At 42.5% G+C, this 22,089-nt stretch overlaps 1 protein-coding gene across 3 annotated transcripts in view; it reads left to right on the top strand.

The window, feature by feature from the left end:
- VPS41 (VPS41 subunit of HOPS complex) overlaps positions 1–22,089 on the top strand; it is a 174,674-nt gene that overhangs the window by 127,714 nt on the left and 24,871 nt on the right. For all 3 annotated transcript variants that reach the window (XM_035026530.1, XM_035026532.1, XM_035026531.1), the window contains 8 exons: positions 1,840–1,896; positions 4,970–5,031; positions 6,426–6,507; positions 10,672–10,764; positions 16,229–16,356; positions 17,991–18,135; positions 20,207–20,248; positions 20,395–20,445. In XM_035026530.1, coding sequence (XP_034882421.1) covers positions 1,840–1,896; positions 4,970–5,031; positions 6,426–6,507; positions 10,672–10,764; positions 16,229–16,356; positions 17,991–18,135; positions 20,207–20,248; positions 20,395–20,445 — 660 coding nt within the window. The remainder of the gene's footprint in view (positions 1–1,839; positions 1,897–4,969; positions 5,032–6,425; positions 6,508–10,671; positions 10,765–16,228; positions 16,357–17,990; positions 18,136–20,206; positions 20,249–20,394; positions 20,446–22,089) is intronic.

Genomic DNA, 22,089 nt, shown 5'->3' on the forward strand with positions numbered 1-22,089 from the left:
ATTAGAATGCCCTAAGCTAAAAATATATAGGAGGCTAATAACTCTCCAATACCCTTTTCAGAAATTAGGGGGGAAAAGATTACAAGGGCGTTAACTGGCTTTACTGTTCAGTGGAGCAGGAGGTGGTGGTAGAGGGAGCGGAGTGGGTTCGATCCAGCCTATCCGAGTGTTTGTTTTGTGGCTTTTTGGGAAAAATAAAATGGAGCTAGTATTTCAGAATTGTCTCATATATTTTAGTGGTACCATTCATTTGTGCAAATTTCATGTATAAAGTTAAGCTATGAAGTTATTATTCACTGAGGATGGTTTGAACTACTTTTCAGATAGAATGATGTTGTCCACTCCATTGAGTCTTGAATCAGACTGATTTGAATAGAAAAATGTCCCATGATGAGCTTTTCTTTTTTATTTATTTATTTATTTATTTATTTATTTATTTATAAAGATTTTTTATTTGATAGAGACACAGCAAGAGAGGGAACACAAGCAGGGGGGAGTGGGAGAGGGAGAAGCAGACTCCCCGCTGAGCAGGGAGCCCGATGCAGGGCTCGATCCCAGGACCCCGGGACCATGACCCGAGCCGAAGGCAGACACTTAACGACTGAGCCACCCAGGTGCCCCGAGCTTTTCTTTTTTAAAAACGAAAACTTTTCTGATTTCAAAAGCTTAAAAAGGCAGTATTATGTTGGTTTGGTTAGAGAAACTCTCTGGATGGGCTTACATGCTAATAATTAGCTAAAAACAAACAAAAACTGGGCGCCTGGGTGGCTCAGTCGTTAGGCGTCTGCCTTCGGCTCAGGTCATGATCCCAGGGTCCTGGGATCGAGTCCCACATCGGGCTCCCTGCTCAGCAGGAAGCCTGCTTCTCCCTCTCCCACTCCCTGTGCTTGTGTTCCTGCTCTCGCTATCTCTCTCTCTGTCAAATAAATAAATAAAATCTTAAAAAAAAAACCCAAAAACTAATCCACTTATATATTGCTTTAAGTTTGTGACCCCCTGAAAGGATTTGGGGGAAAAATGTTTTTCGTGTACAAACTGGAGTCCAGGTATTGATACAAAAAGTTTATATTTCAGTTATTACCATCTTGTTTCAGATCCAGTAGTTCTGTAAATAATTTTATGTGTTTTTTTTAAGATTTTATTTACTTATTTATTTATTTAAAATGTATTTATTTGAGGGTTGGGGGAAGGAAGGGGACAAGCAGACTCTGCACTGAGCCCCAATGCGGGGCTCGACCCCATGACCTGGAGATCATGACCTGAGCTGAAACCATGAGTCAGACGCTTAACTACTGAGCCACCCAGGCGCCCCAATAATTTTATGGTTTAAACATTTCTGTTAAAGTAATAATTATGAACTTTTCAAAATAAAAGTAAAATCAGGGATTTTCAAAATCTTAATTGCATATGGCTTATTTTTTTGCATTTCATAAAGGAAAAGTGCCCCTTTGTCAATGTATGTCATGCAAATTTAGAATGACAGATGAATTTTTTTGTTTGTTTGAATCTAGGAGGTTTTGTTGTATTTTGATTTGTGGCTGAAATGAGATTCCAATATCCTAATGTGGAAATGCATTCAAATGGAAATAAGAGAAGTCTTCATTTTGGTTGACTGCTTTTGTTTGAGTTTGAATGCAGTGAGGTTCATTCAACCATAACATTAAAAATGCCCGTGCTTGAAGCAAAAGCCACAGGAAAATGGGGCTTTATTTATGTAGTGCAGAACTTTAAAACATAATAAATATAGTGTTTATAACCTCAATATCTTTCTTTCCCACTCTCTTGCATTTTCCCTCCCTTCTTTTCTGATTCCTTTTATCATGCGTACTGTAACTATAGGAAGCTTTGATGGCAGCTGAAATCAGCCAGAAGAACATTAAAAGACATAAGATTCTAGTAAGTGTGTAATTTTATTATTTGAAGCATAACTTTACCTTTCGATTAAGGTATAATGAGACTGAAAGTAATTTGAAAAGAACAGATTTTTCCTACCCTTTTGAGACTTTATTTCTGACTAACTCTCCTGCAAGGTCAAAATATTTCATTTTATTGAATCCGTTTCTGCTTGTAAACAAGAGACTTGAACACCTGCTAAGAGGCAGTTTTAGGTAATTTGGAACCTGGATTTGTGAAATGCACTTTAAATACAAAGCTTTCTGGTTATGTGTGGGGAAGTTTCTTTAAATCATAGGTAAAATCACATTATCACAAAATTTATCAAGAGTAGTCTCATAAAACCAGATTGCTTCAGTGTCTCCATAATAAGAGTCATTTATGTTATGGAGACTAATCTAGGACCTCACATAACATTTTCATTACATTTTAGACTCTGGAAAAATTTAGTGACTGAAAGCCCGTTTCTTTGCTAACTGTGACAGTGGATGTGCATATAGAAAGCCAGAGAGAATGTGAAGGGTCCTCAGAGATCAGTGAGTCCAGGACCCTTGTTTACAGATGAAAACTGTATTTATGGCTATTTGGGGTTGTAACACAAATTCTCACCTTAAACTTTTCTAAAACTCCACATAAAAGCCTAATGTCTAGAGAGTATACAAGTAAAAATAACTCAGGAACCCAAAGCAGGAAAGGGAACCAGATCATCTCTCCCCCTCCCCCCGCCCCTTCAAAATTGTGGAGAGTAAATTACGATTATCTAGACATGGAGCAGAAGGCATTCCACCCAATAGAAAAGTACATGTGGCAGTGCAGAGAAGTGAAACCACTTGGCCTGCTTGGTTATGTGGGCCACTTGCAGAGAGTATATATGGGTAGCAAAAGCCAGATTCTGAAGGGCCATGTATAATTAGGAGCTTGGCTCCATCTTGGAACCTCTATAAGCCAGTTTATGCTTTCAGTGCCTCATCAGATCTGCTAGTTAGAAAGATTCTCAGATGGAGAAAGGGGCCAGGGGGAGGCCAGCTGAAATGGGAATCAATCAGGAATGGCTTCCTTCTTGCTAGGGAGGTGGAAGGATGAGACCTCCAGAGTCAGGATGGAGAGGTGAAAACAGATTGAGGATACATTCAGCTGGACTCTGGGATATGGTGACTGGCTCCTTATGCAAGGAGAGCAAGAAATCTGGTGTGACTCCCAGTCTTTGGGCTTGGGCCTCTGGTGGATTGTATTGCCGTTCCCTAAGAGAAAGAGAGAGCGAGAGAGACTATGCCAGGGGGAACAGGATGGGAAGGTGTGAGAGGATTAATACTGGTTTTGACACATTAGATTTGGGCCATCTCTGGGACATCCTAGTGGAGCTCAGGGAAGAGATCTGGGCTCAGAAATAGATTCCAGAGATTTGTCAGCAAACAGGTGTGATTGGAAGTCATGAGTTTGAACCAGTCCACATGGGTTGAGTGTCTAGCCTCAGAAAATAGAGAACTTGAATGGAACCATTGAGAATGCCAACACTCAAGGAATGACGCGTCCAAACCAGTTTCGAATGGTCAGAGGATGGTTGTCATGAGAGCTGGGAGAGGAGAGCATTTCAGGGTAAGCAGAGTAAGGTGCTGAAGTAGTTGAAGTGAGCAGGTCAAAGGTAAGACAAGCTCAGCTAGTCGGTAGTACACTGGGTTTGGCAATATGAAAGTGACTAGTGAATTTTCTCTATATTATTCATTCTCAACATGCTGTAAGGAGTGAAAAGGGAGGAGGAGGTGATGCAGTAGAGTGGCATGTTGGCTATGAGGTGGAAGGGAGTTCAGACTGCGGCTGGGGCCGGGCTGTCATGAGAAGGTCGTTGGTGATGGTGGGTATTTTGTGTGGGAGAGACACTGAGCATGCTTATGCTAAAGGGAAAAGAGAAAATAGGGGTGAGGTTAAAAGAGGACAGAGAAAGAGGATGAGTGGCAGAATAAGCTCCACAGTGGGCTGGAGGCCTGGCATGAGGTGAAAGGTTGGAGAAATGGGTCTGCAAAGGAGCCGTTGTCTTCTCTGACCCTGGACAGAGAGACTCCATAGATACTGTGATATGTGGTCTGTTTGCAGAAAAGTAAAGGTAGGTACCCTTTTTCTTAACTCTTTAGTTTCTACAGATTGGAAATTACTACATAGGATTTTCTATGTAAAAAATTAATAAACTATGAACAATTAGTATTTTCCTGCAGCTTTCTTTTTCTCCTAGCACAACGTAATTTCATACCAGGCAGACAGAGAGAGAAATGGGCCACTGCCATTGCTGTCATCCGGGAGGAAATCCCACACCACCTTCTTTGTGCATAAACTAGAACTTAAAATCCAAGTTTTGTTATATATAATAAGTTTAAGCTGCTCATGAAAATGCTTTTAGTCGGAAATAATGTTTCACAAGAAGAGTCCTGGGGGGAGATCAGGCAAGAGCTGTCTTACCTTCGGTGACCCAGGCCACCTCCGATCCTTTCGGAACGGAGGTGGCGTAAGCAAATGAACGTTGCTCAGAAGCCAGCCCATGCTGCAAACCCATTTCCTCATCTGTAAACCCATGGGTGTGAATCATGTTTTTTTAGCTCATTTTCACAGTAATGTTAACTTTAAGATTCAGTATTTCCCTTTAATATGATTATCCTGTCATTGTGTGTTTGTTACAGCATTTCTGCAGATGTGATACAGAGGAGACCAGTAGCTCACATCTTACAGATGAAAGCACCAGAAACCATCTTACATCCAGTGACAGCATGAAATTATTGGATCATGTTTCTAATATTGCAGATTTCTTTTGTAGAAAATGTCCTAATTGGGGGCAAGTTAGGAGCCTTTACTGTAGGAACATTATTTTTGTGTGATGCTAAAATTTGTGAAGATATAAATTCAAGTACATTTAAATCTGTTTAAGAAGGAAATGAGCATAATTACATACAGCACACTAAGATGTATAAAACAGGTTCTAGCCCGTAGTGCCAGGAGGACCCTGATGTCATGGGCTGCTTAGGAACTGAGGCTCAACTTTGCAGGCGTTCTGGTTAATTATGAAATTCCTTCATTTAATTTTCCCTAGGATATTGGCTTGGCATATATAAACCACCTGGTGGAGAAAGGAGAGTATGACATAGCAGCACGGTAATAATGACATTTTCACAGTTTTTTGTTAGTATAAATAGAATTGAGAAATGTTAACTTTACTAAAATAAGCCATTTTCTGAGGTCAACATTTTTTTTTTTTACTCTTTCTTTCGGGGTACTTTTTGAGTATTAGTGGCTTTAACCACAGAATGGATTTGTTACTTAACCCACCTACTGTCTCATTTTCACCAAACAAGAGAATTTAATGAGAAAGATGTCAAAAATCATGAAGAATCTGAGAGTTTACCCTTTTTGTAAGCTAACGAGTTAGCACATGGGTGTTGGCAGAAGGCACGAGACTCCCAGGTCAGAGACGCAGGCCAACTCAGCAATAGTAGTGGCCAGAGTATTGGCATTTGTGCTGGACCCCACAGCCCCAGTTCCCGCAGCACGACACACACAGCTGGCCAGGTGACGCGCTGCACAGACCGTCACTCGTGTTACAGGAGCGGGACCCTGAGCTTAGGGTCTCTGACTCTTTTATAACGGGCATTGAGCCTGCCTGCCTTCAGCTTCAGAGGAACGTGATACATTCATTATGCTGGGCACTAAACAATCCTGCCCTTTGCTCTGGAGGGAAACACCATCTGTGTCTCTCATTTCTAGGGCTGTTCACTCTACAGCATCCTTGAGAAGGCAGTCAGTGCTGCTGCTTATAATTCAAGGAGCGTTGTCTCCCAGCAAGAGGGTGGTAATTCAATGCAAGTGACCAGATTTCAGGCTTCAGGTTTGCAGGGGTCTGTGGTGGACAAGAGCATAAATGTTACGTAGTGGTCGTGTGGGTGTGTGTGCGTGGCTCCCCCCAGAGCTTCACAGTGCTCGCCTCCAGGACTGCAGGACAGCCTGGGAACATAGCCTCAGGCCGACCTCTCGTTTTCTAAGATTTAGCGAGACCGATTTCTTTCATGTGTAAACTTAAGTTTTTATTCATATATAAATAATTTCTCCAGATTATCTACTATGATAGGATCCTAAATTTCTGAAGTCTGATTTTGTAGTCCATTATTTAAAGCCCTTCAAGAAGTGGTTTAAATGGGTATTTTGGGGTATGATGACATTTCTTCAAGGTGAGAAAGGTCCCCAAGCCAGCAGTGCTCATCTGGATAAGTGGGAAACTCAGAACAGGATAATCATTGGGAAAGCCCCTAATCATAGTCTTCTGAAAGGGATTCATCTTTATTTGTTAGTATTTTGTAATAATTTTCATGATTTCTGTCAATCTTGTAAATATGCTATCAAGTGGTTATCTAGTAATACCTTTATGTGCATTGGCACTTGAGATAGAAATTTGTCAAAACTCTGGGATGAGAGATTTATCTAAACCAATACAGGAAATGTCTACTTACTCTTTTTTTTTTTTCCCTTTCTCCATGGGATGTTTTTACTGCCAGCAAATGCCAGAAAATTCTTGGGAAAAATGCAGCACTCTGGGAATACGAAGTTTATAAATTTAAAGAAATTGGACAGCTTAAGGTAAGCACAGCCTTATTTTTAACTCTGAATTTTTGTATGTAGTATATTGATATTGAGATGGAAATAAAATTAAGACAGTAGTAGTCAGTTCTTTCCTGGGAAGCAAGTGTTAGCTAGGAAGAAAAAACAAAATATAAATCTGATTATATTTTATATGTATAAAATATATCATATTCCTCTAATTCTGTGTTTAGATAAAGTTTTTGTGGGTTTTTTTAAAGATTTATTTATTTGAGAGAGAGAGAGAGCAGGGGGAAGGGGCAGAGGGAGAGAATCTCAAGCAGACTCCCTGTTGAGTGCAGAGCCCGATGCAGGGCTCAATCCCAGGACCCCGAGATCATGACCTGAGCTGAAACCAAGAGTAAGACGCTTAACCAACTGAGCCGCCCAGGCGCCCCTGAAGTTTTTATGTTCTTCTTAATGAATATGGAAAGCAGGTATAATCTCATCCTGCAGATTATAAAATGAGGCTTTTTTCAAATGCACTGAAGAATTAATGCATTTTCAAATAATGTTTTATTTGCTGGAAGGCGAATGAAAAAGTTGGACCATGTAGCTATGCTGCTATAACATGTAGCTGATATTTTCATGTTTTTAACTTTTTTTTTCTTTTTCAAGTTTTTATTAATTGACAGTTAACATACAGTGTAATAATATTAGTTCAGGTGTAGAATTTAGTGATTCATCACTTACTTATAACACCCAGTGCTCATCACAGGTGCCCTCCTTAATACCCATCACCTATTTAATCCATCCCCCGCCCACCTCCCCTCCAGTAATCCTCAGTTTGTTCTCTGTAGTTAAGAGTCTGTTTTACGGTTTGCCTCTCTTTTTCTTTTCCCCCTTAATGTTCATCTGTTTTGTTTCTTAAATTCCACGTATGAGTGAAATCATATGGTTTTTGTCTTCCTCTGACTGGCTTTGCTTAGCAAAATACGTTCTAGCTCAGTCCATGTCGTTGCAAGTGGCACAATCGCATTCTTTCTTTATGGATGAGTAATATTCCACTGTATATGTATATATACCATATCTTCTTGATCCATTCATCAGTCAGTGGACATTTGGGCTCTTTCCATAATTTGGCTATTGTTGATAAAGCTGCTATAAACATCACAGTGCATGTATCCCTTTGAATCAGTATTTTTGTATCCTTTGGGTAGATACCTAGTAGTGCAGTTGCTGGGTCATAGGGTAGCCCTATTCTTAACTTTTTGAGGAACCTCCATACTGTTCTCCACATCGGTTGCATCAGTTTGTATTCCCACCAACAGTGTAAGAAGGTTCCTCTTTTGTTTCTTGTGTTGTTGATTTTAGCCATTCTGACTGGTGTGAGGTGATATCTCATTGTGGTTTTAATTTGCATTTCCCTGATGATGAGTGATGTTGAGCATCTTTTCATGCGTCTGTTGGCCATTTATAGATCTTCTTTGGAAAAATGTCTATTCATGTCTTATGCCCATTTTTTAACTGGATTATTTGTTTTTTGAATGTTCAGTTTTATAAATTCTCTATATGTTTTAGCTACTGCCCTTTATCAGACATATCATTTGCAAATATCTTCTCCCATTCCAAAGGTTGCCTCTTAGTTTTGCTGATTGTTTCCTTCGAAGGAAACAATTGACCTTTCAACTTAATGCACAACTTCCAAAGTAAACAATAAAGTATTCCTATGTTTGTTTAAAACGTTTAAAATGTTTTCAGTATTTGTGAGCCTTTGCAGTGTTCTCTTGGAGTTATGAATATGTTTTTAAACATTCCCAGTTATGAGGCACCTAAGTGGCTCAATCGGTTAAGTGTCTGCCTTCAGCTCAGGTCATGATCCCAGGGGCCAGGCTCCCGGCTCAGCAGGGAGTCTGCTTCTCCCTCTCCCACTACCCCTCCTCCCCACTTGTGCACACACTCGCTTACGTGTGCGCGCGCTCTCTCTCTCTCACTCCCTCAAATAAATAAATAAAATCTTTTTTATTTATTTTTTATTTTTTTAAAGATTTTATTTATTTATTTGAGAGAGAGAGAATGAGATAGAGAGCATGACGGGGGGAGGGTCAGAGAGAGAGGCAGGCTCCTCGCTGAGCAGGGAGCCCGACGTGGGACTCGATCCCGGGACTCCAGGATCATGACCTGAGCCGAAGGCAGTCGCTTAACCAACTGAGCCACCCAGGCGCGCAATAAAATCTTTTTTAAAAGAAATTCCCAGTTAGGTTGCCTGCTCTGTGACGAGTGCGCTTACCCCAGGGAATCTTCTCGTCTTGTTTGTTGGGCTGCTCCTTATCCAGTCCTGTGGCCATGTTTAGCCTGATGGCTCCATGACCCAGACGTTTTTTTTAAATTCAGTATCTGTGCTGGAAGTGTGTGATGGCCCTTTTTTCCTTGTAGGAACTGCTGGTAATGATCACTCAAATCAATGTGAATCCCTTTCTTTCCAAATTTGTTCCTCCTCCTTTCGGTCTGTATCTGTGACATGAGTGTACCCATTCCTCTGTGCTTAAGAGCTCCAGGCCACTGCCCAGATGAGAACATCTGACTCACCTCCTCATGCTGTTACATCTTCGGTTGTCATTAGTCCTTCTTTGTCTGTACCAGTGGGCCTCTCCTCCCCTCGGGGGCCACGGCCTCGACTCTTGAATGTGCTATTGCAGGGGCCTTCTGACAGATCTATGAACAACCCTACCCCAGAGCTAGCTGCTAAAAAATAAATCTGCTGTTTGCACTTCCCTTCTTCTGGAAGTATAAAATCCAAATTGTTTTCATTGGCCCGCCTCGCCTTTCTTCCCAGCCTCCTCTCCCTTCTGGGACCGCTGGCCCACATTCCGGAGCCACTCTGATCTCCCCTAACACACAGTGCGCATCCATGGCTCCGTGCCCTTCCTCATGCTGTTCCTTCTGCCAGGGTGCCCTACCCCATCTTTCTTTGCCTCATAGACTCCTGGCATTTGTCATGTCTGCCTCAGGAGACAGGATTCGCCCCTGCCAGTCACAGCACCTTGTTAACACCTTGCTTATGTAACACTTAGCAGCCAGTCTTGCAGTTGGCTGTTTAGATGTCTGCATACTGTCCCCCTGAGGCTCTGAGCCCCCTTGGGATGGTGACTCTAGTTCTGTGTCCCCAGAACAAAGTACGGCAATTGGTACATAGTGCCCTGCAGAGTCATTCAACAGTGTTTGCAAATTCAACACTTAACACCGCACTGAAACAGCTAAAGAATGCAAGGTGTATATTTTCCTTTCATTTCAAACAACGATTATGAGTTTTTAAAGAGTGATATATTCCATTTTAAGGAGAAAAAAATATGAATAGATGACCTGTAACTCCATGACTACTTAAGGTGGCTTTTATCTCTGTGACGTTCTCCTTCCTATTATTTAGATTTTCATTAATTTGTCTGGAAGAACAGAGAGAGAAAGTTTCACTTAACTGAGGCAGGTTTTTTAGTCATCATTCATACATATATACATCTCGTATATACTTTCGAAAATATATTGTAATGTGTCATAAGAAGGTAGAGTTGACTTGAATTTTTCTTTTCATAATAATTTTCCGAAGTATTCTGTTGCTTTACATTTTAAAAGTAGAAATACACAGATGGTCTCCTACTTACAGTAGTTCAGCTTACGATTTTTCAACTTTAGAGTGGTGCAAAGGCAATGCACATTCAGTAGAAACCACAGTTTGAGCTTGGATTTTTCCCAGGGCTAGTGATACATGGGATGATCCTCTGGCTGGATGCGGGGCCAGGCCGCGACTGCAGCTCCTGGTCGGTTCAGCCACGCCCTCGCCAGGGTCAGCAGCCCGCACACTCACACCATTCTGTACCCACACAGCCATTCCATTCTCTTTTTCCTTTTCAGTACAATATTCAGTAAACTAAATGAGATATTCAACATTTTATTCTAAAATAGACCATGTGTTAGACGATTTTGCCCAATTGTTGGCTCACGTACGTGGTGTGAGCATGTATAAAGCAGGCTCGGCCAAGCTGTGGTATTCAGTGAGGGAGGTGTTCTCAGTACATTTCTGACTTAAAATAGTTTCAATTTCTGATGGGCCTTTCGGAACGTAACCCTGTGGTGGGTTGCAGAAGGTTTGTACTTTCATATTTTCTGCATAATTGGAGTATAGTTTTGCCCCTTCTGAAACGATTTCGTTTCCTTTTTCTTCCTTAGGCTATTAGTCCTTACTTGCCAAGAGGAGATCCGGTTCTGAAACCACTCATCTATGAAATGATCTTACATGAATTTTTGGAAAGTGATTATGAGGTACGTCATTCCGATGTAGTCATATTTACTTGCTCTCAGTGGGAAAATGGTAAGAAATCGAGAAAAATAATACAGTGGAGCAGGCGGTTGAGAGGGAGCAGATTTTCGGTTTGCGGGTGTTGGATGAAACTGAGGTGACGCTCTCATGACAGCTCACGTCTGTGTGGACAGTGAAAACCTCTCATCCGTGCATGTTTTGCAGGATTCCTTAATTCCTTTTTGGTTTCCTAAAGCTACTTTGTTTGGCTCCTTGAGAAAGCTGAAGAAAAAGGACAAGTGCTGTGTGGTGATTTCATACACAGACTAGCAGCTGCTGTTGATGCTTAAAGCCTCAGACTCAGATCTAAGTTTGCCGGAAGAGGATTAAAGAGAAAGTAGGGCGGCAGGAATGGGGAAGGGGATTGGACAGGATCTGTTTGTTTATTGGTGAGGGAGAGAAGCAGTAGTTACATCACTCACCCACCATATGCTCCCCACTCTCACATGCATGTTGCGATTTTGTACTCCCGACAACACTATAAACGGCAATATCCAATTTTACAGATGAGGAAACCAAAGATTAAAGAAATGAAATAATTTGTTCGCAGGCATACATTTAAAAAATAGGCATGCCTGGATTTGAATTTAAATTTGGTGTTTGTATGCACCTAAAATGGATTAAAATTTTTAAAGTTGGTTGATTTAACACGCATTATGCAGAAAATACCCGTGTGCTATCTATTATATTGCGGGCACGTGGTGGGCCCCAGGCACGCAGGTGTGAATGAAGCGATGTGCATTCAGTGGTAGCTCATGGTCCAAGTCACACGTGAGCATGTAACCCGGGCTTCTCAACAGGGGCTGAGTATGCCCTCCGGGGACATTGGGCTATGTCTGGAGGCCTTTTTTGGTTGTCATGACTAGGTAATTGGTGCTACTGACACCAATTTAGTGGATGGAGGCCAGCAGGGATGCAGCTGACTGAGCATCCTACGACGCGCTAGAGAGCCCCCCCATGACAAAGAATTACTTGTCCTCGAATGTCAATAGTACTGAGGTTGAGAAATCATGATAGAAACGAATTATTATATAATGTGCTGAGTGCTCTAGTAAAGCTAAGACTCCACCTTCTTCCTGGTGACCAGAGGAAAGATTTCTGGTGGGCAGACTCTAGACATGGCTGGTAAGCTCTTTGCCACAGCTGTGACGTCGGACCCTGGGCGGCTGTGCGTCAGCTTCCACCGCGCCCTTCATTGTCACTCGTCAGCATGGCACCGTCTTCAGCTGCTTATGAAGTTCAGGAGCCTAAGCCGGTGATAAGTGTTCATTTCAGCGCCTCGTGGTATGCTCTAGGCTGTCATCGCCTTCTTTTAGTTTGGTGTTAGGTTGTAAAGATAAGGAAGACTATTTGCACAAGAATTTGAGGTGGTTTGCAAAAGGATTAATACGTCGAGGAGGAGAGGGAATGAGGAAAGGAATGTCTAGCTTCTGAGCGCCTACTGAGCATTAATGCCTTGTCAGGGCCTTTTTTTTTTTTTTTTTTTTTTTAACCAATAATGGATTCAACTTAAGAAGGGGTAATATGGCAAACACTACTACATTTTAACTTGGAAGTGAATTTTAGATCTAAAGATCTCTAGGGACCTTTACGATAGTGATCCCGTACTGGATAACTCAGGTGTTTGGTCAGTTATCGTCAACCAGGTGTTCCTGGGTACAGAAGATCAAAGCAGCCTGAAGCATGTGTGATCCATACAGTTCCTTTACTTTTATAAGCCTGTGTTCTTAGCATAGGAAGGGATTAAGTGCTTCTTGAACAAATTAACTTCATTAAATAATTGTGCATACTAATGGAAGCAACATTTTCTCATATTACTGTGTATTATAATCCAATCTGCTGTAACAGCGTGGATCTATTTCTTTCTAGAGTAAATGTACATCTTCTATAAGAGCTTATGGTAATAGTTTCTGTCGTTTGTGTTGGGTACCAGCTTATGGAGGCTAGGGGCATGCTGCCTATGCATTTCCTATTCAGTTCAACTCAACATAGCTTTACTTAGAACCTACCATGGCCTAGAACTGGGCTGAGTACTCAGTTGGATCCAAGAGAAACTTAACACAGTCCTGTCTTCAGTAGATTTACAGGCTGAGAGGAGAGATGATATTGATAAGCTTTAAGCAACTAGAACTTAAGTGACATGGGCAGAGTGATATGTTCTGTAAAAGATCTGATGAGAGGCCATTATTGGCCATAGTTATCAGAAGAAGTTTCTTCAGTGAATAAAGACTTTAATGGACTTCTCCTATTTCTTTCCATTATGTTCTGAGTACATACAGTGGCTCTCATAAATATTCTGTCTGTACATCTTCCCAAAAGAAAGAGAATTATGAGTGTTGTGTGAAAATGGTGGGGAAAAGTATGAATTTTATTGCGAAATATTGAAGCTTGGTCTACTTGTCCTCTTTTTAAAGTAATGCGATTTCACCATGAGAAAGCAATTCTATTATTTTTATGATTCTATTATAATTCTTTCACATGATTCAACTCTTTTTCAAGAAACTATTTTAGATTCTGTGTCATTAAAGTTATCCTATCGATTCATGTCTGGAAGACTGTTGACTGAGACAGAAAGGAAGATGCATGACTTAAGCTTAGAGCTTGTAGATGTTTTTTGGGTTTTTTTTTTTTAAGATTTTATTTATTTATTTGAGAGCGAGAATGAGAGAGAGAGAGAGCATGAGAGGTGGAGGGTCAGAGGGAGAAGCAGACTCCCTGCCGAGCAGGGAGCCCGATGCGGGACTCGATCCCGGGACTCCAGGATCATGACCTGAGCCGAAGGCAGTCGCTTAACCAACTGAGCCACCCAGGCGCCCCTGTAGATGTTTTTTTCCTGAATGTTTCAGGGTGTCTGCTTGGTCAGTACTTGTTAAGAAGGGGGCTGGGAGAATGGGTTAGCCTGGTGATGGGTATTAAAGAGGGCACGTTCTGCATGGAGCACTGGGTGTTATGCACAAACAATGAATCATGGAACACTACATCAAAAACTAATGATGTAATGTGTGGTGACTAATATAATAAAAAAAAGGTATAAATAATTTGTTGTTCTAAGCTCTTATAAATCGTTTAGCTTCCATCATTCTTGGTTTCGTGTTTAACTTCGCATTAAATTGTCACATAATTGACCAGGGAAGTGTTCTGCCTAACACTTTTGATCACATATTATGTGTGCTACTAAATAGCACTAAAGGCCGGATTTTAGAAAAACAGCTGTACTTCTCTAGAATATTGGCTTCTCAGTTTTCTTTTCTTCCCAAAAAGATATGAAGTGGCAGTATTTACTTGGAGGTAATGATGCCTCCTGAGTTGCTGGTGTGGGGTTTCTACTGAAATGCAGATAGCTTCGTCTTTTTATTTACAACTTAGCAGCGTTACTTTTTAAGTACCATGCGCCAACTGATGACGCCCCCCGAGTGCCACAGAGAGTTCAACTTTGTTTCCTATTATTAATGACAGATACATAAACATACTAAAAGCGGGACAATTGCCATGGCATTTCATTCAGTGAATACCTTTTAACCTTGTACTTACTGTGATGGGCACTGAGGTGTCCTCTGACGTCACCCACTCGGTCGTAACAGCTCCCTGATAAACCGTGTCCTCTGATGAATAAAAAAGACCACAGGTTGATGGCGTCAGTATTTCTTAGCACATTTATTCAAGGGCGTACGGTGCCAGGTTAGCAGAGAAAAGCCTGACGTGAGATGTGGTAAGTGTTTATGTCGGTTTACGTTGGAGGCATCATGTTCTTGTCACATGGTATGACTGGTCGTTTTGTCTTACTTTGTATTAGGAGTCGGTGGTACTGCCAGGCTGTCGCATAAATTGGGAAAAGAGAAAATGGAGCCAAGCCTCCTTCTTCCCAAACAGTATGATTCCTGGTCTCAGGGCCACTGAGAGCTGCCAGTGTTTGGATGGGAATCTTTTTCAGACGTTTTTATCTTACACGTTACAGAGTCTTAAAATAGAAACCTGATCCAAAGTATCGTTTTGGCTCAAAGAACATTTTAATGTTCTGATTCATTGGTTTTATAAAATACGTCATCTTTGGGACGCCTGGGTGGCTCAGTCGGTTAAGCGTCTGCCTTCAACTCAGGTCATGGTCCCAGGGTCCTGGGATCAAGGCTCACATCGGGCTCTTTGCTCAGTGGGGAGTCTTCTTTTTCCTGTGTCCCTCCCTCTGCTCATGCTCTCTCTCTCTGTCTCTGACAAATAAATAAAATCTTTAAAAAAAATATATCATCTTTATTTAGTGATGCCCCTCCCCACATCTCTCAAATCAAACTGCAATCATGCTCTTACATGGGAAGGTTACAGTTTGAATGGAAAACGTGTTGCCCATTGTTCTAGTCTCTTGCCTTCCTTCCCAGGGCTGCTTGGGTAGGACTTTAATAGAGACTATATTCCTGATTCTTTGTGGTTTTCTTTTTACCAAATCTTGGTACTTTACAGAAGCACATTCCACCGCACTATTTTCATTTCTTAAGTGTCACTTAACTGAATTCATAGTAGTTTATTAAAGCATTAGTTGAGATACTTAATAATACAATTTTTTTTTATCACATGAAGATTTTTACTTCTGTTTGCTGTCTTGAATACATCTAAGGTTTTTCTCTAAAAGCTGCCAAGAATCAGTAAGTAAACTGCTCTACCATACTCTGAGTTACAAAACATGAGCTCTAAAGTCGGGAATCAGGAGGACAGAGGCTGCCCAGGATCCTGACCAAAAATCAACCGTAGGAGAGAAAGAGGATCCAATCGGAGGATCTAGTGTTTTCTATCAGAACCGCAAAATTTGAGATCCAGCTAGGGGATGAGACTTCAGCCAAAGTCTCAAATCCCCCAAACAAAACTAGGTTCAGAGGCAAGAATGCAAAGAGGACCAAAAAAAAAAAAAAAAAAAAAAGGAAAGAGGACAAAGATGGTAACTTGTTGAAGGTGGGGTACCAGCGACTCCACTGTGGAAACAAGGCACTGTGCACACGGGGGGCCAGACCCAAAGGGCACAGAAGGTCGGTGGGGGGAGTGACCGACTTGGACAGTATCTTCAGGATATTCAAGGTGTTGTCCGAATGTTATAGCTAGTCCGGACTGAGGTCAGAGCAAGTCAAAGCCAGAGTGTGTGTGTGCAGCATGGCTTTATGGAAGAACCAGGGGGCCTTTCTTACTGGTGCATTTCATCAAATACGTAAGGGCAGACGCGGCCGACGCCACCCACTTCCAGGAACGGTAAATGGGGACTCGTGCGCAGTGATTCTCTGCCTCCTTCGCCACCCCCAAACCAGAGTCTGAAAATTGGTGATCTGTTCATGCCAGAGTTTTAATCATAAAATTATTTTGTCTATTTACATGAATACTTCTAGGCATTGTTTAAACTATTTGGATTATTATTCTATTTCAGGAGTGTTCTTCTCTTGTTCTGTTTAGGGTTTTGCCTCTCTGATCCGAGAATGGCCTGGAGATCTGTACAACAATTCAGTAATCGTTCAAGCAGTTCGGGATCACCTGAAGAAAGATAGTCAGAATAGGACCTTACTCAAAACCCTGGCAGAACTGTGAGTAGAATTTAGTGCTGCTTTTTCCAATTCGACCTACGTGAAAAGTTTTTATCTTCTGTTTATTTATTTTTTTAAATATTGTATTAATTTATTTGACAGAGAGACACAGCGAGAGAGGGAAAACAAGCAGGGGGAGTGGGAGAGGGAGAAGCAAGCTTCCCACTGAGCAGGGAGCCCAATGCGGGGCTCAATCCCAGGACCCTGGGATCATGACCTGAGCCGAAGGCAGACGTTTAATGACTGAGCCACCCAGGCGCCCCAAAGTTTTTCATCTTTTAGATCTAGCAGACTCTGAATGGGGAGGACGCAGAGGAGGGAGCCTTCTATACCGTGTTCCTATATTCACCCTTAGTAATGTCCTCTCGTAAACCTCCAGTGAACAAGTAGCAGGTGAGGAAAATGTGCGAGACTGTAGAGTTGTAATGCAGACTATTTCCCAGAGGAGAGGAACCCTAGTCAGCAGCACTACATAGGGGCAGTGGTTCAGGGAGGGAAGAGCACCAGGTCTCAGACTATGCAAGAAAATCGGTTTCCCAGGGAGGCTCTGGATTCTGTCATTCTTGGATCTCCATGTCAGTTAATGTCTCAAACCTGAGTCCTTCTCTAAAAGGTGTATACATTGCTTATGGGATGATTTCAAGGCTTAAAGGAGAGGTCATAATTAAGAACTAATTAAGCACTGTGCCTGGCACTAAGTCAGAGCTCAGAAAATGGAAGCTTGGTTAATGTTTTTCATATTTACTGGGTACTTTTGGTGACCCAGGCATTCTCCTGTGTGCCTGGGATTCAGGGAAAGATAGGATACACTCATGCCCTAGATGAGCTTTGATCTAGCGAAAAGAGAAGCATACTGCAGGGTAGCTCAGGAAGGTGGTTCCTGCTTCAGCCCCTCCTTGGCATTCCCACCACCTCACACCGCCCCTCCCCCATCTTCATACATCTTTTGCCAAGACTAAGAAAGGTGCCCCAAAGTGGCCTAGAGTTCAGGGATGTTTGTCACTCTCGGAGTTAAAACACTGACCATTTTCTTCTGGAAACATTGTCTAGATATTCCTTGGGCTCTGTAGTACTAATTGTACTGGTAATTCTTTGTACTAATAATGGGCTCACCGTACAATTTAGGTTCTCTTGGTTTTCAGGAGCTGGCTTGGGAATTAATGTGAAAAACAGTGCTTCAGTAGAAAAACATGTGTCAGTTTTATAAACTCCCCTCACAAATAAGCTTTGGGGATACAATCCATTTGCCCGCTGAATACTGCTGACAAAAAACTTTAACTGAATTTTTTTATTACTGGAATAAGAATTTCCTTTTTTCTGGATCATAGTTTCTTTGTCTGGCATATGGATTTCTATGAAGAAGTTTTGAGAATTTCTATAAAAGAAAATGTTTATTACTTGAACATTGTCAATTTTCTGAAGTTTTGGGGAGATGGGAAGCAAGGCTCTGAGAAAGAAGTACGTACTGGTCACATATAGTTAAGTCCCAAGGTATAGTCTTCCAAATAAAGTTGACTTTTCTATTTAAAGAAATTTTTCAGTTTTTCATATTGCAAAACATGATTTGTACATGTATGTGTGTGTTCAGTTAGAAGCGTTGATGAACATTAATGTAAAAAATTTTGTATTACCAGGTACACCTATGACAAAAACTATGTCAATGCTCTGGAAATATACTTAACATTAAGACACAAGGATGTTTTCCAGTTGATCCACAAGCATAATCTTTTCAGTTCTATCAAGGATAAAATTGTTTTATTAATGGATTTTGATTCTGAGGTAATGTGTTTAATACTGACCCTTTATTTTTACTGTTCCAAATTTTTTTTTTTTAAAGACTTTATTTATTTATTTGAGAGAGAGAGAATGAGAGACAGAGAGCATGAGAGGGAGGAAGGTCAGAGGGAGAAGCAGACTCCCCGCCGAGCAGGGAGCCCGATGCGGGACTCGATCCCGGGACTCCAGGATCATGACCTGAGCCGAAGGCAGTCGCTTAACCAACTGAGCCACCCAGGTGCCCCCTGTTCCAAATTTTTAATAATTAGACATCTATTGAGATGCTGGAGAAGTTAATAAATCACATACTTGGCTATATGCTGATCATCTTCAGTACACTGACCCTAACTAGATGTTATTCCTTTACTTGATGTGGTTATTTTATGAAAGCACTCATATTTGGTATGGAACTTTGAATGGGGTTGTGTGTGTGTGTGTGTGTGTGTGTGTGTGTGTGAAGTGATTTTTTAGTAAAATAATTGACATAATTCATAGAAACAGAGAAACTAGCCATACACTTTGGCTCATTCACCTCTCTTAATTGTATGTCTCAGGATTAAAATTTTAGGGAAATTTCTATTTTGATCCATTTATTGTGAGTGTATTCGTTGGCATTCACAGATGTAGCACGTGGCATTTCCACTGGTCTCAGCCATGTGCAATATGTTACTTTATTGTACGACAAATTCAGACAGTGGATTGCTTCACTAACGAGGGCACCTGACCTCCACAGCTCACAGTGGCTCGTGCGTGTGTATGTGTGTGTGCGCGCACACGCCACATGCGCTTTTAACAAGTGACAGTGATGGAAATAAGGAAGTTCATAAAACCTAGTACTTCTCATTCAGAAAATTGAAGGTTTAGTTAAAGAGTAGAACCTGTAAGCCTCCAAAAGGATTACTTGGATTTTTCTATCATATTTTATTGCACTTAAGGATATTTTGCACTATATTATGTATGTATGTGTACATGTGTACTATGTATATATTATGTGCTACAGATTAGCCATCACAAACTTAAACTTAATTTAAATAGGAGCTAAATCTACTTCTTTTTTCTGGAAGATGCCTTTAGCCCGTTTTTCATAGTGAATGATTTAAGTCCTTAGAGACTACTCATCTAAAAAGAATTAGTGCAGTTCTGAAGAAGTTCAGGTGCAGAGGTTCTTCTTCTCTGCAAAAGATGATTAAGAGGATGGAGTGCTTCTATAAAAATTAATTACATTTCCCCACATCCATTCTCCCCTTATGCCTGCCCGCCCTCTGTGCCATGTGTCTCAAGAGCCGAGTTTAGCTTCCGTAGCTGTAGAGAAAAGATGAATGAGCTGAAACTGATTGCTGTTCAAGAGTATGACCCAAAGTTAAGGACTCCTAGGTTTCTAATTAGAAGGTACCTTAAGGATAATCCCTTCTAACGTCCTCCTATTTTAGAGGGAAAAAAATGGAGTGGCTAGCTAGGTGGTAGCAGAGTCAGGAGCAGAACCCGGGTATGATGGATGACGCTCAGCCTGGTGGGCTGTCTTCCCACCACCTTTCGTTACAGACACAGTCTCCTTTGTGTTGCATGAATGTTCATGGTGAACAAAGTAAATGTCTGGGAGGAAAGTCCATAAGCTTTCTCTCATCGTGAAACCTCAGTCTATCTTGTTTTTTTTTCTGGCTCCCACCCTCTCCTCCTTACATCTGTGTATCAGTAGAGGGATTCAGTGAGGGTGCAGGTGGCAGGAAGCCAAGCTCAACTTTGTGGTCCGGGGCCCAGCACACGCTCCATAAGCAGAGAGTCACAGGAGTACTTGTGGGGATCTCTCCGACAACACGGAGGCCAGAATACGGGTAGACGGGATGTTTCGTGTTTGGGGAGTGGTAGGCAAGACACAGAGGTCTCAGACGGAGACACCTGGTAAAATGCATTCTTTTACAGATCTCTCCCTTGAGGGCTGCTGCAAAGCGAAGGGCCCCGTGTGTGTGGAAAGAAGCCCCCCACCTGTAACTAGCAGCATGCGCAACATGTGCGCAGGTTCTCTTCTGACACAGCAGGTGTCAGTGACTGTCGCTTTTTTTTCTTTTTATTTCAGAAAGCTGTCGACATGCTTTTGGACAACGAAGACAAAATTTCAGTGAGTGTCTTTTGTTTTTGTACGTGTTACTAGATGGGTGTCTCGGAGCACCCGAGCCATAAAGAGGAGAGCTGTTGGTCCAACAGATCTTGCAGCTATGTTCGTGTCCCCCTAAATCAATGGTTAAAAATGTCTTTTCTCTCTAGATTAAAAAGGTAGTGGAAGAACTAGAAGACAGACCAGAGTTGCAGCACGTGGTGAGCATGACCGTCTTCATTTGCCCTTTTGACCGCATGGGGGGCGAGCCGCCTTTCAGTGCTGGTGTGGGCTAGTGGTGTGACTCGCTCAGGTCACTCCTCGGCGTGGAGGTTTGACCACCGATAGTCCGTAATTAGTCAAATGCAGCAGAAGCTCTGAGCCGGGCTAGGGACTAATTACAAATCTGGTACTTTAACCCTGACTCACCGTTGAATTGTAGTTTAAAAAAAAAGTCATCACATTCGTGTTTGTGCCACCAAAATGTGTCTACGAGTAAGCACCTTGCTTGTGCAGTCAGCACGGGATACAATTACACCCTGTATTACGACACCTCAGAAGGATGCACGAACAAAGCCTCATTTCTCTGTCCCTCACCCTCACACTAGCTAATCCCACTTGTCTCATTTGGTCTCAGTGGTAGTACTGTTAAGGCCTAGGGTTCTAGACTGCCTTGGAAGGCTGCTTTGATTCTCTGCATTGCTGTCACCATGGGAATAAAGCAGGAGTGCGGGGTTTCTCTGTCCTTTAAAAATGATACAAGAAAAGGCTTCAGGGGTCCACTAGGACCATGGGCCTCAAATTCGAGGGGGGCTCTTGTATCTTTGCCCACCTCTTTGCACCCCAAGAGGAGGCTCAGGGGATAGCGTTTTCCTTCAGATGTCAGTTTTAGGCAAGCTTTTGAAGGCTCCAGGATAGGAATGCAAGGTACTTTGTTCCGTTTTGTTTTGGTCAGTGGTCGTGCGGATGCTGTGGCTGTGCTGTTGGGATTGGCAGTCTCAAGGTGATGTGCTGAGCCAAGCAGGCGCCACTCCGCTGGCCCCCTTGGGACTTGGCAATGAAGCAGTGACATCCGGCCTGTGGAAGGCAGGAGCGGGATCATGGCGGCATCTGTCTGTGTGCCCGGGTTGTCAGTGCAGCGCTGAAACTCAGGGCCCCTGCTCAGGTGGCGCATCTTCCCTGTCGGGCAGTGTCTCTGAGAATTTGCCTTGGCCGATGGGACAGAGCCGCCCGGGCCTGCATGCCCCTCTGGGAAACAGCGCCGCGTGTCCGGCTCACACGCTGACCCCAGTGCGGGCACAGAGGCCGGGTCCCCGTCCGAGTGCCATGGAGGCCTGGCCACTCCGCCCCATCCCGGCCTTGGGGACACGCCACCAGCTGACCTGAGGAGCCATTTCCCTATGTGCATGTGGCCTGGCTAGACTCTTTAGTGACCAGGCACAACAGGGGCTGGCTGACTCCAGTGAACCTGTCTACAGTCGCGGCTTCAGGGGCAGACTGCTGCTCAGTTCCTCGCCCCGGGTGGGAATGTACTTGCTGTGAGTGCTGCGGTCGGGCTTTCCGCCCCTCGTGGGTGATGGGGTGTGTGTTTCCAGGTAGCATGAACTACACTTTGGACATCAATTTCTAACGTATGCATCATATATTGATAGACTTAATCTTGCCTCTGAGTAGAAAGTGAATCCCGCACTTCCTTTGAGGTCCATTAACTTTTTCAGACAGCTAGGGAAAGGAATCGGTATTGAAAATGGGTTCAGAACGTCTGTATTTGGCTTGATTTTTGAGGTCACCAGGAGAGGCAGCATGTCATGGCAGACACGGATCAACACGACTTCACAGAGAGCAGATGCAGAATGTATGAAAAA

Source organism: Mirounga leonina, unplaced genomic scaffold, assembly GCF_011800145.1.
Source record: "Mirounga leonina isolate KUSES-001 unplaced genomic scaffold, KU_Mleo_1.0 Mir_199, whole genome shotgun sequence".
Lineage (NCBI taxonomy): Eukaryota > Metazoa > Chordata > Mammalia > Carnivora > Phocidae > Mirounga > Mirounga leonina.